The sequence below is a fragment of the Panthera tigris genome, chromosome A2 (genome assembly GCF_018350195.1).
Source record: "Panthera tigris isolate Pti1 chromosome A2, P.tigris_Pti1_mat1.1, whole genome shotgun sequence".
Lineage (NCBI taxonomy): Eukaryota > Metazoa > Chordata > Mammalia > Carnivora > Felidae > Panthera > Panthera tigris.
This window is the reverse complement of record NC_056661.1, coordinates 19,018,515-19,031,417: the sequence shown is the minus strand read 5'-3', so window position 1 is coordinate 19,031,417 and position 12,903 is coordinate 19,018,515. Positions and strand designations below refer to the sequence as shown.

General features: G+C 43.6%; 1 protein-coding gene and 1 long non-coding RNA gene across 6 annotated transcripts in view; one reads left to right on the top strand and one right to left on the bottom strand.

Moving 5' to 3' along the window:
* Window positions 1-12,903, top strand: part of LOC122236655 — a 33,922-nt gene that overhangs the window by 3,426 nt on the left and 17,593 nt on the right. The window contains exon 2 of the long non-coding RNA XR_006214792.1: window positions 3,004-3,345. This is a non-coding gene — a long non-coding RNA (uncharacterized LOC122236655). The remainder of the gene's footprint in view (window positions 1-3,003; window positions 3,346-12,903) is intronic.
* The window catches only part of RBM6 (RNA binding motif protein 6), a 103,754-nt gene continuing 92,613 nt past the window's right edge, over window positions 1,763-12,903 (bottom strand). For all 5 annotated transcript variants that reach the window (XM_042978995.1, XM_042978996.1, XM_007088543.3 and 2 more), the window contains 10 exons: window positions 12,678-12,720; window positions 12,521-12,602; window positions 12,189-12,274; window positions 11,496-11,642; window positions 10,329-10,424; window positions 8,875-9,135; window positions 7,083-7,157; window positions 5,787-5,884; window positions 2,728-2,857; window positions 1,763-1,989 (listed from right to left, as the gene is read on the bottom strand). In XM_042978995.1, the coding sequence (XP_042834929.1) occupies window positions 1,864-1,989; window positions 2,728-2,857; window positions 5,787-5,884; window positions 7,083-7,157; window positions 8,875-9,135; window positions 10,329-10,424; window positions 11,496-11,642; window positions 12,189-12,274; window positions 12,521-12,602; window positions 12,678-12,720 (1,144 nt within the window). In that variant the 3' untranslated portion in view covers window positions 1,763-1,863. The remainder of the gene's footprint in view (window positions 1,990-2,727; window positions 2,858-5,786; window positions 5,885-7,082; window positions 7,158-8,874; window positions 9,136-10,328; window positions 10,425-11,495; window positions 11,643-12,188; window positions 12,275-12,520; window positions 12,603-12,677; window positions 12,721-12,903) is intronic.

The following is a 12,903-nucleotide window of genomic DNA, read 5'->3' as shown; positions in this document are numbered from 1 at the left end:
TATGCAATCCAAACTGGATTCAACTAGTATTATTCATGAGGCATTATTCTCTCATCTATTGGGTGCCTACTGTTGTTAGACCCTAGGAATAGAGTATTAAAGAAAATTACCCAAGATCTTGCCCTTATGTAGCTGGCATCCTGATCAAAGGCTCAGGGAACTGCCCAGAGACATTGTAGGGTGACAGACACACCTTTCACATCCATTATTACTTTTGATCAATACCCAGAGTACTGCCTTAAAAATATATGGAATACTTTACACCTTATTTCCAATAGCAGTATTTCCCTTAAAGTGGCAAAATAAAGCTAGAAAACAAAACCAGACAAAGTCTGAGGTCTGAGCTTAAACACTTTCTTCAGGGAAGATGCTATCAATAGCTTGCTGTACTCATTCTCTCATGTCAATAATTGCTCAGTGTCAATCTTCCTCAGTACACTGATTCCCACAGGCACAAAGACCAACACTGACCTTGCTATAAGCCCCAGTGACAAGCAGAGTAGGCTCTTAAAACATTCTTAGGGGCGCCTGGGTGGCTCAGTCGGGTGAGCGTCCTATTTTGGCTCAGGTCATGATCTCATGGTTTATGAGTTTGAATCCTGCATCGGGCTCTGTGCTGACGGCTCAGAGCCTGGAGCCTGCTTTGGATTCTGTCTCCCCCTCTCTCTGCCCCTCCCATGCTCATGCTCTGTCTCTTAATAATAAATGTTAAAAAAAAAAAAAAAAAAAAAAAAAAAAGAGGTGTCCAAAGATACCTCTTTGGAGAGTTTTAGCCATGGAGGGAAAGAAAATCTGGGATAGTGGTTGGAGGGTAGTGACAATTCTTTTTCCTGGCTGTTATTTTCCAGCCTCCACATCCTTTTGTCTGTTCAAAAACCAGTCTGGGATCTTATACTGGTGTGGATTCTGCATAATGGTGATTACACATTCCACTGATCTTCAGTGAGCTCTCCAACCCTCTTGGTGAGATCGATGTCTGCTTTCCTCAACACCACATGAGAATATCATGAGCCCCACACTCTTAACTGCAGGGATGGCAAAGGCTATTTTCTGCCACCCATCGATATTGGTGTTGAGTACTCACAAAATGTGCTGGAACTTCTCAGGGATCACTAGAGACACGGTGGTGGCTCCAGCGGCACCATGTAGGCCTCCCGTAGAAGAGTTGTTTTTTTTTTTTAAGTTTATTTATTTATTTTCAGAGAGAGAGTGAGAAGGGGAGGGGTAGAGAGAAAGGGAGAGAATCTCCTAGCATACAGCCAGATGTAGGGCTTGATCTCAAGAACTATGAGATCGTTACCTGAACTGAAATCAAGAGACAGAGGTTTAATCGACTGAGCCACCCAGGCGTCCCAGTGATAATCCTTACTATGCCAACTCATTGTGGTCATCGTACCTGTGATGCACTGAGCACCCAGCAGGTCCCCAGAAAAAGAACTGTCACACTGCCCCTATCCCAAAAATAGGGAAGTCAGAAGAGGACTTAATGAGGTGCTATTTCCACTAAATAGATACAGCAAGTAACTTTAAAAACCTGACAGTACTCACACAAGTTAAAGTTCAAAGGTCACAGCAACGCCTCCACTCACACTGACAGCAGGCCGTATCCCAGGGCTCATGGTAGCACTTGCTGCCATTTAAATGTCACCTCAAATGGGCTGCACCAAGGCACACTCTCTCTCCTACCATAAGCCCCACCCCCCCCCATCTATGGGAGAAAAATATAACAACCAAAAAAATCACATTGAAAAAAAGTTTATTTAAAAAAGTTCTAGCAGCAAGAACAGTAACAAAACAAAAGGAGACGGACAAACAAAACAAGAAGGAGGTTGTGTCCTATGGGACTTGCCTCTCCTCCATTCTTTAATCTAGTTCTTTATACCGAGCAAACATGACTCTTCGCACAGCGTCTCGGTAAGTCTCGTTGGACTGTCTCTTGCTGGTTCTTCCTGGAGCCCCTACACTGGGCCCCCTCATCCGGCCTTCAGTCTGTAACACAAAGACAAACAATGAAGTGAGCTCTATGAATTAATTAGCCTCAGGGCTGGCCTTTGATCACAAGCATTTCTGGACCAGTAAAGAACAGTATATAGGAGAATTTTTTAGAATGTTCAATTAATTAAAAAAAAAAAACACCCAAAGATGAATAAGGAGGGCAGTGGAGCTATGGCCTCAGGATACAGGATTCAATACCAGACATAGGGGAAACCAGTCTCCTATCTCCTATAGCTGGTGTTTCAGAGGGGAACCAAACGAACACAAAATGGGCAATGTTCCCTCCTATCACCTTTTCTCTCTTCTCTTTCTGAAATATGAGGGGCAAAGCCCTTCATGGGAACAGAACTAACTTCATGCTCCTTAAATTATAGCCATTTTAACTCCTCTGATGACAATGCCTCTCAGAGATGCTTCTGTACTTTTTATTATGGGTTCCCTGGTTCTTTTCACCACACGATCTGTCAGTCTCAAACTGCCTGATTCCCATACTTTCCATCTTACTCCATGTAAGAGTAAGATGAGCCCCATTCCCACTCCCAACCAAACTACAAAGGGCCCAGAATGCCTAGTTAGAATCCAGCAATCAAGACTGATGGGCTCCTTCAGCTCTCGTGTCCTTCACCAGCAGTGGAGAAAGCCTAGCTAAAAGGCAAAGACAGCTCCAAGCCAAAGTGAGAGAAAGTATATTCCAGGTTCATGCCACCCCCAACAAGATGGAAACCATTTCACCTCCTCTGCTGAAGCCAATCCAGGATGGCCATATCCAAGGCCTGCCCCCTTCCTCCAGCCAGTGGTCTGTTGGACACAGCCTCCTTTGTTGCTACTGTCAATACCTTCTTTACCAACAGGTTTACGATCACTGTAAAAGCAGCAGAAATACTTAGACACCAACACTTACAAAGTGACCATTTGTGAGCCTAATAGAAACCTCTGTCCTCTTGATTCAGATTTGCTTCCTCTTAAGTATTTTAAACAATATTTTTGTGCCTACTGTCTATGCAACAGGGTTTGTCCTGGGGATGTACAGAGATGACCAAGACCTGACCCTGTTCATGGGGAAGGATATAAGGAGGATAGTATGTCCACAGATGCTTATAACACATTGAAGAGCTCAGCCATGGATGTGGCACCAGGAGATATCTCCTATGGAAACAGCAGAGAAAACACAAACTCTGGAGGTGTATCACCAAAAATGATGAATTTCAACAAGAAGGCACATCTGAACGGACCAAAAGCATGAGAGGAAAGGAGGCCACAAGTAAGAAGTGAAAGAATACAATTTGTCCAGGAGAGGAGAAGTAGCCTTGAACGTCATGCTCAATCATGACTCTGGACTGCATCCTTCAGGTAAAAACAAAAAACAAAACAAAACAAAACAACACAACACCTGAACTCAAGGCCTCCCTCTAAGCAAGGTATACCTTCACAAAAAAAGTGTGTTTTAGAGATTTCTGTTCATAAAGATGGTTTTGGTGGCAGGGTAGAGAGTACACTGAGGATTGAAGAACAGAGATTGAGAGTAAGGAGTCTAGTTTGGAGGTGAGCTAGAAAGGGGGACAAAGCTTAATTAGGGATGTGGCCAGTAACAACATAGGGGATAAAGGAGTAAGACTGGGTCAGACCAGGTAGACCAGGATGCAGTGACGTTACTACTCTGAAAAAGGAACACAGCAGGTTTAGCAAGGCTGGAGTATGATATATGATACAATACTGAGTAATTGTTTAATGTGAAGACCCTAAGAGGTCTCTAAAAGAACATGCCCAGGAGGTAAATACAAAGGGTAATTTTGCACCCAGAAACCTGAACGGCCTTGGGATGGAGTCACAGGACCTGTTAGCCTGTTAGTGATGGCTGAGGTTTTGGGTACCTCAGACCGTCCACGTCAAGAGGGTGGAGCAGCAAGAATAAAAGTATTGAGGGCAGAGTCCTGGAGAAGATCTGGAATTTCCCAGAAAACCAAGAGAAGCAGGAGAGAAGACTAAGAAGGAAGAGAACCTGTAGAATGTGGTATGATTGGTGCCAGAATACAAAAGGGTGTCCTCCTGCACCCAGCCCAACTAACTCAGAGCTAAGGTGCTCTTCCTTCTCCTAATGGACCCCTTTACCATTGCCTTAGCCCAGTATATTTCAAATTGTGGAGAATGACCTAATAGGGTGTTACATTGATTAAGTGGTCCTTCCTTAGCATTTCCTAAGAACGCAAACAGAAAAAACTAGAATAAAAATATCAGAGTTTTATTACATAAAGAAATATTTTTTAAATAAAGTTTATTTAAAATTTATTTTGAGAGAGAGAGAGAGAGGGAGGGAGGGAGGGAGGGAGGGAGGGAGGGAGGGAGAAAGAGAATCCCAAGCAGGCTCCACAGTGTCAGCATGGAGCCTGACGCGGGGGCTCAAATTCATGAACCATGAGACCATGACCTGAGCCAAAATCAAGAGTAGGCCACTTGACTGAGCCACCCAGGTGCCCCTAGGAAGTATTTTTCATGAAGATTTCTTTTTCAGGTACTTACACACACATGATTATTGGGCCATGATTAAATAAATCTCTTACTGTGGGTGGTCAGCAAATAAGTGGAATGCCAGAGCCCCAGACCACATCAACTCTTCTCTGGGGCCTTTCTCCATCAGTGATCTTCCCCATTCCCATGTTCATAACCTACCCTGGCTATTAGCTCTTTCACCTACCAACACATATACCTGTTCAAGTCTCACCAGAACAATGCCCTGCTTAAAATCATTTCATAACCTCCCACAGCCCTAAGGCAAAGTCTGAGCATGGTGTTCAAGGAGTATGAACTTCACGAACTGGCCTCTGTCTACTGAGCCAGCCTCATCTGTCACTCAGCCATATATCCCCAGTGTCCAGTTCCATCAAGCTACTTTCTTTTTTTTTTTTTTAATTTTTAAAATGTTTATTTACTTTTGAGAGGTGGAGAGACAGAGCAGGAGTGGAGGTGGGGAGCAGAGAGAGAGGGAGATAAAGAATCCGAAGAGGCTCCAGGCTCTGAGCTGTCAGCACAGAGCCCGATGCATGGCTCGAACCCACAAACTGCGAGATCATGACCTGAGCTGAAGTTGGCCACTTAACCAACTAAGGCACCCAGGCGCCCCTCCATCAAGCTACTTTCATCCACAGTGTATGCAGTTTCCTCCAACTGAAATGCCCGTTCCTTCTCCACTGGATTTCTATGTCTGCTGTACAAGACACAGCATCACCTATACCTTCCTTGTCCTATGTTCAGTTGGTCAAGGATAATATATGTCTTGTCCACCTGAGTATTCCTGGCGCTTAGTGCAGTACCTGTACACAATGGGTTATCAACAAATTCTACATAACTCTGGGCTCACGACTCAGGACTATCAGACTAGAAACAAGCACATGAATCTAGAGATCATGTACGTCTATCAGCAGCCGACTATCCATTCAGTGCCTATGTGTGAGAATGGAGGTTCCCTAGAGAAAAAGCCTGAGACGGTGACGTTCTTATCAGGTCCATAGGAGGCATAGCATTACTGATGAGGAGAGAAAGAGTTACCAGCCATGGCCACTCCAGCCCTGGCTTCAAGCAGCTAAGCAGCCAGGCATCTTCCATGAAAACATACATATTTCCCGAGTAAAGCCAGGTGGTCAGAGGCTGGAGTGAACCTTATGCTCAAGGAGTTCAGACAGAATCTGCTCCCACTAACCTCAGTTACCCCTAAAAGAAAAAGCAGCACAGCTGGAGAAAGATGGTTTCACCATTAGGCCTTGCAGCCTAGGCTGAGTGAAAAGTTCCCGGCTTACCTGTCAGTTTCCCTGGAGTATTTAATTCGCTTCCTTTCTGGAGAGTCAAAAGATTGGAGCTTTTCCCTGCGATCATTTCCTCTTTCTTTAAACCTTCCCTGTTGGTAAGCAGAATAAAAGATCTGAGATTTCCATCTAAGGGGGTTGGGTAGTGGGGAAGCTTCACTTTACTCCTGATATTCCTTCTTTTTAAAAATTTTTTTTTTTTAATGTTTATTTATTTTTGAGACAGAGCATGAACGGGGGAGGGTCAGAGAGAGGGAGACACAGAATCTGAAACAGGATCCAGGCTCTGAGCTGTTAGCACAGAGCCCGACGCGGGGCTCGAACCCACGGACCGTGAGATCATGACCTGAGCCGAAGTCGGCCGCTTAACCAACTGAGCCACCCAGGCGCCCCTCCTGATATTCCTTCTAATGTGAAGGGAGTTCAACTGGTAACTCCTGGAATCTCTTGCTACTTCAAATACTCTTCTTGAGAAGCAGTGGCTTCTCCAACTGGTAAATTTGAGAAGAATGAGCTACTGTGCTTGACTCACAGCTGTGTTTTCCTCTTCTGAGGAGGTGCTCTCCAGTAGAACTCCAAAGGAGGATTCCTAATGGTCACATAAGACCTGGCCCGGTCAGTGAAGCCTGCAGCTGTGTAGGTGAGTCTGCCTAATTATGTGATCTAGGCAGCAAGTCCATTTAGCTCTAAACTAAACTACTTCCTCCAACCTAGCCTCTAATAGTAAAAGATGTCATTTCAGCAGCCCTATCCAACACTCCTTCATTGATTTTAAAAGCTGTGCAGGAAAGAAATGCATTTATTTGACCTATCTGGAGACCCTAAACTAATACCACTTTTAAAAAATAGACTAAGATATAATTTATAAACAATGAACTGCACCCATTTTAATGTAGTTTGAGGAGTTTTGTTTTTTTTTTTTAGTACTTATTTTTGAGGGGGGGGAGAGAGAGAGACAGAGAGAGAGAGAGAGAGAGAGAGCGAGCGCGCGTGAGTGGGGGAGGGGCAGAGAGAGAGGGAGACAGAATCTGAAACAGGCTCCAGGCTCAGAGCTGTTAGCACAGAGCCTGGTGCGGGGCTCAAACCCACAGATCACGAGATCATGACCTGAGCCAAAATGAAGAGTCTACATTCAAGTGACTGAGCCACTCCCAGTTTGAGGAGTTCTGATAAATGTATATACCATCTTTTAGGGCCTCTTCATTCTGTGTCTTCAGCACAGCCTACAAATTCCACACCAGAAAGTATAAAGGGTTGGGGTCAAGGGAGTAACAGGTCACCAAAGCTTACCTCCTGTTCCCTCCTTTCTAGATAGGCTAGTTCCTGCTCAGACTGTTTTATCTTCCGATGGATTTCCAGGTTTTGCTGAGAAGAGAAAAAGTTCTAGGAGTACAGGTCTAGAAAAAGTGGCCCTAGAAAGTGTTTCTAGGCCTTTCCCAATAGCTGCTTTAGGACTGTGGCTCCTTTTTCACTGACCAACTCTCCTGAATGATCAGTGTACTCTGCAAGCAACAATTCTTAGCTAGACTGGCTTTAGGCTCACCAATGAGACCCCAAGTTCAATTGCTGGCTTGTCACACAGATTAGTTATGTGGTGTGGCACGAGAGACCTTATTCTACTACTCTCCAAAACACAGAAAACACAAATCTGGGTTATATGGTAAAAATTACGACAGAGGGGAATCTGAGCACACCAGTAAAGAAAATGAAATGCCAACAAGTGCTCTGCCTAATACCACCTGCCCCCCACCACCATTCTCAGGCACTATTCACTTTTTCAAACCCTCAGAGAAATATGAAAAGGAGAACCCAAGCTCCTAAAGGAACAAACAGACTGCTCTGAGAGTCCTGTGTTCCTTGAGGGTCCCCCACGTCTTAAGCATGGCTCTACTACACAATACCCTCGGGCACATATAAGAAACTTGAGGTGTCCAGAGCATCTCTTGTATGGACAGGGTATTCTTTGCACTGGGATCACTGCAAGGAAAGGAAAAAGTACTACAGTCCACTTTCCACGGTCCCAGGGTCAGTTCACCAGACTTCTGGCTCCTCTTTCCTGACATTAGGCATTTAATATCATTTTCATTAGACAGCTTAAATTTATTTTTATTTTTAAAAAAATGATTTACCCTTTTATTTTTTTAAAAATTATGCCCAATATCGCTTGGACTCATGAACCCAAGATCAAAAGTCACATGCTCTACCCAACTGAGCCAGCCAAGAACCCCCAGAGAGCTGGAATTTAAATGCGTCAGTCTCATGACTCAGAATTCTAGAAAGGCAAAGGGACTTGGGAAGTAATCTGTTGCAGGGAGTGTCAGGAGCCTCTCACCCCCATAGAAACTCTGCAGAGCCTCCACTGAGGCAGCTGGGAGAAGAGGTGTGCTTATTACTAAAAGCAAAGTTTCTCAGCTTTTAGCTACATAAGACTTTGGGTTTTATACTAAGGGAAAGTTGAAATCCAATCTCCTCACTGGCTCTAGCAAATCTGCTAGAGAAGGAGTGTGAAATAAATCACCCTATACTGAAAACACGGGTCTGTCTATGGGCTTTCTTTGTCCAGAATTTGGCTCCTTGGTCAGTACATCTAAATGGGAAGACTGCAGGGGAGGGCCAGTGTATGTCAGTTTAGCACCCTAACAACAGATGTCATGCCATGATTTATAGGTGTTTTACCACATGAAGAGGTGGCAGAATGTGACCCACCTTTAGGGAAAATTGCACAGTATCAGAGCTAGACAGAACCAGGTGAAGCACCAAGTATCACAGAAGAGAAGGGGATTATCTGAGGTCCAACTGTTAGCTTAATGGAAGAGCTAAGATGAGAAACTCAGCCAGTTAGTTTCCTACTCCACGACCCCCTCTCCTCCTGTCTTCAGTGCAGCCTCCGTGTTTGGTGTCCCAATCCCAGCCATGCTGCTTGCCTGGGGTCTACAAAGTGAGGTTTTGGAAGGTGAGCACAGCCTTAATGCAGAGCAACTCGTAACAAAAGGTGGAGGAACAATTCATTTTGAAATTGGGCTGTGATGCTCATTGATAGTAAGAGTCCAAAGTCTGAAAGGTCAGAGCCCCTTCCCCATACCTTGTGCAGGTCTGAGAGCTGCTGGTGTTTGATCAGAACTTCTTTGTTGGGAAACTGCCTTCTGCAGAGCAGACAAGCCAGTTTATTCCAATCAGTGAGTTTGTCTTCTTCGTTCTCCTTCTTGGTCAGTTCCTCCCTTTGTGGGGGCTGTGCTGTGCGGGGCTGTGGAGGAGGGGTCTGTTCCTCCTCCTCTTCCTCTTCGTAGTCACTGTCTCCTCCATATTCACCCAGGAGGCCAATGAGTGGGTTTATCACCTTAGGCTGGAAAGAGAAGGCCAGAGATTAAGACTAACTTCAATCTATATTGTGGGGCCTGTTTTCTGAATATTCCAGTATGGGTATATCTCATTTCTTCTTTTAGTTTGAATAATGAACAGTGGGCTCAAAATAGGCCCACTGACCGCACTGCTCCTTCCCAGATGGAAGGCAACATGGTTTAAGCTTGACTTTTCTCCTTGATAACTGAGATAAAACCACAAAGGTTCCGTTAGAGGTGACTCTAGCAACAAACAGTGAAGAGAAAGAAGGGAAAGGGGAACTGACATAAACATGGAAGTTACGAGTTACAAAGAGGAAGAGATAGCAACAACCCCCAAGTCACTGTAACCCATGCAGAAAAGGAAAGATAAACTTTATTAAGGCTATAGTAACCCCTATAGCAAAAGGGATTTAGCAGGAGGATTAAAAAAGCAAATGAAGGATAAACTCTCAGGTAGACAGCTCCTGAGTGACGCAAAGGCAAAGGCAAAGGCAAAGGCAAAGGCAAAGGCAAAGGCAAAGGCAAAGGCATGGATAGGACTGATGCTACAATGAACTGTACTAGTAATACGGTGCAGGCAAAGAATATATACCAGTAGTTTATAGGAACTATGAAATAATGATGCATGATCAGTGGCCTATGATCAATCAAAATAAAAGTAAAGCATGGCCACTATTGTTATATATTTACATTTAACCAGAATCATCTGCAATTGGAGGAGACCATCACTTTAATGCATCTAAAAAAATGGGTACCAAGTTTAGAACTGTTCACTTTGGCCAGGCAGGCAAACTGTCAAAATGACCATACATGCATTCCCCATCTGCGATTCTTATGCAGCACCAAAAAGGCAGGAAAAAATGGAGCCAGGGAAATGGGTTTCCTGGGTCATTTAGAAAAGAAGAATTAACAAGACCAAGATTATAACTTAAAAAGGGCCAGGTCCTCCCTTGGTCTGGTGGGAATGGCACAGGGTACAAAGAAAGATGACAGATAAACTGCCTCTGATTCTCCAGTTATATCCCTATTAGCAGATAGGAACATTTATCTCATGCTCATATTCAAGAAAAGTCCTTGTTTGTGAGACAGAGGGAACAAAAGGACCAACACCAAAGTGAGGCATCAGCCTCTGAACTTCCTTTCTCATATGGAACCAGCCCCAGCCTCTCAGCCCAGGGCCTTGGCTTAGTCTTACTGGTGGAGGACTCTCTTCTTTCTTCACAGTGGGAGGCAGGGGCTTCTTAAAGACGTCCTCTGGGGGGGCTGTCCCCTCACTGGCATTTTCCTGAAACTGATCAAACCCATGATAATTCTTATGATACTCATAAAAGCTGGTTAAGAGTTAACCCTGTTGAAATTAGTCAGATTTTCCAAACCTCCTAATTTGTGAAGTATCTGTAATGTTGCTATAATGCTTTCAAAATAAAAAAGCCTTTAAAAACATAACATTCAGTGTATATGGAGTGGTCACTATATGTCAGGAACCAGATGAGGCATTTTTATGCACTGTCATCCTTAGCCTTTACTACAACCCTCCAGATAGGCATTAATATCCTCATTTTACAAATGATTGGGAATACTGTTAGAAAGAATAAGTGCCAAAGCAGAAGTCTAGGTTCTCAGAAACACACACATACTTTCTCTCTCTGTCTGTATCTCTAGATAAACAACCAGCAGTATTAGAAGGGGAAAAAAAAGGTAAGTTATGAATTGAACCACAAGCGAACTCATCATTTTCACTAATGCTTAACTGGTGCCAGGGCAAATCAATAGAATTCTTTTGAAACTAATCTGGCTCTATGTCAGGAGACACAAAAATGTTCAACATCTTCCATTTTGAAAATTTATCCTAAGGAAGTAATTTAGAAGGAGAAATAAAATACTAACTAAATGATGCATATTACAACAGAATAAGACTAAAAAGAAGAGACAAATTATGCAGGAACGATGAAGAAAATGATGGTACAGTTTTACTGTGAGTTTTTTTACCATACAGGCATTAAAATAATAAAGAGTATTATAGAACCAGGGAAAAGCTACTTACGATCAAATATAAACTGAGCAGAGAACACAAACTGGTAGCCTTACCACAATTAGACCTACAGAAACATCAAGCACTGAAGAGGGGGAACAGGAGAGTGAAACTGTGCGGAGCCCAGGTGTTAGGATTTGAACTCAGCCACTTCGTTCTACCAGCCATGATTTTTATGACTGTGAAAGAGTTACCCACTGCCTATAAAAAGGCAAGTGGATTACTGGCATTTTTTTGGTCACTTGTCTCTTCAACCCCAGATTTCCTCTAGGACTCCTTCATTTGAATCTGTAATTATCTGGTAAAGAGCAGATTCAAAAGCCCTCTTACCCTTGTCACTCCTCGGTCTTTTTTCTCCTTGCCATCTCTTTTAGATGCCTCCTTCTTGCTACTTGACTTTCCTTGAATGGTGGATTTCTTTTCCTTGATCTCCTCTTCTTCAGGTGACCCAGGGTCCTGGGGCACATAGACTTCTTGCTGCGATACGGTTACAAACTGTTAAGTCTGCAGAATGTCTCACTTTCCCGGTTAATTCTAGGTCTAAGGAGCAAGTTTCCTTCTAGGGGAAAGAATGGCTCTCTTCCTCACAAGCCTAAGAAGAGACCACATCAAACAATCTAGAAACTCTCTCCAGGGGCCAGGACACATCCAGACCACTCACTGTCCATTTTTCCAAGAGCAGCACTGTTCTTACCTATAATGCCACAAAGCATTGCTTTTCCATATAGGCAACAGTTAACAGAAAGGTCACCATCTTTAAATCCTGAATGAACACAACTCAATAAATACAACATGATATAACATGTGGACTCTAAAAGACACCCGACTAGACATGAGGTACAGACAATGTAACAGAGCAGCTGCCAGGAATGGAGAAATAGTGAAACTTCTATAAATTTCAACATTGTCACTTTTCATGTAATGAGCAACCAGAAAATCCAGGGAAAAAAATCTTCACAGTAACAAATTACAGGTACTTTTCTCCAAAGAATCAGTGACCAAGTAAACCAACCAAAAACTCACCTGAGTGTTGGGGTCATAATAAGTGCCTGCCAAAGGGTCATAATAGTAGCCAGTAGCAGAATCATATATGTAGCAGTCAGATGATGCTAGTGGGAACAAAACCAAGCCAATGTCAGTTAGTCCTTGTCCAGTGAAGCCCTTGCTGGGAACTTACCAAGAACAACCCAAGAATGGGGTTGGCCAACCCAAACAGGTGCAGAACCCATAGATGGTGCTCTCTCTGAAGGAGCACCCCAGTCAACAGTATCTCTTGCTAACTTTGTGACTACAAAGATTTCAGTTAATGAGTAGTCAAGCCAAAAAGACCAAAAGAAATAAAACAAGTCACTTACACTGTTGTCCTTGTCGATTTGTATCTGAAGACCAGTCTGAATTTCTGCCTCCTCCTCTCCTATCTCGGAAATACTTTTTACCCTATCACAGAAAGGCAAGTTAAAATTATGGAACTTCTGATAGCTCTCAGAGTACTCCCCAACTGCTGACGCCTACCTGATAGTAGTGCATGTGGTCAGAATGGTCCCCAGAATCATTTCTGTAACAAATAATACAACAGGTCTTGAGTCTGCTACCAAAAAAATCCCTGAGGACTGCCTACAGATTTGCCAAGAAACGTTCTTTCCCCCATTTTGCAGGGAAAGCTACCAACCCAGACAGCAAGCAGGCCTGGCAGTATGGAGGCTCCTACAAAGCCACTGCTGAAGCAAAAGAGCAAAGG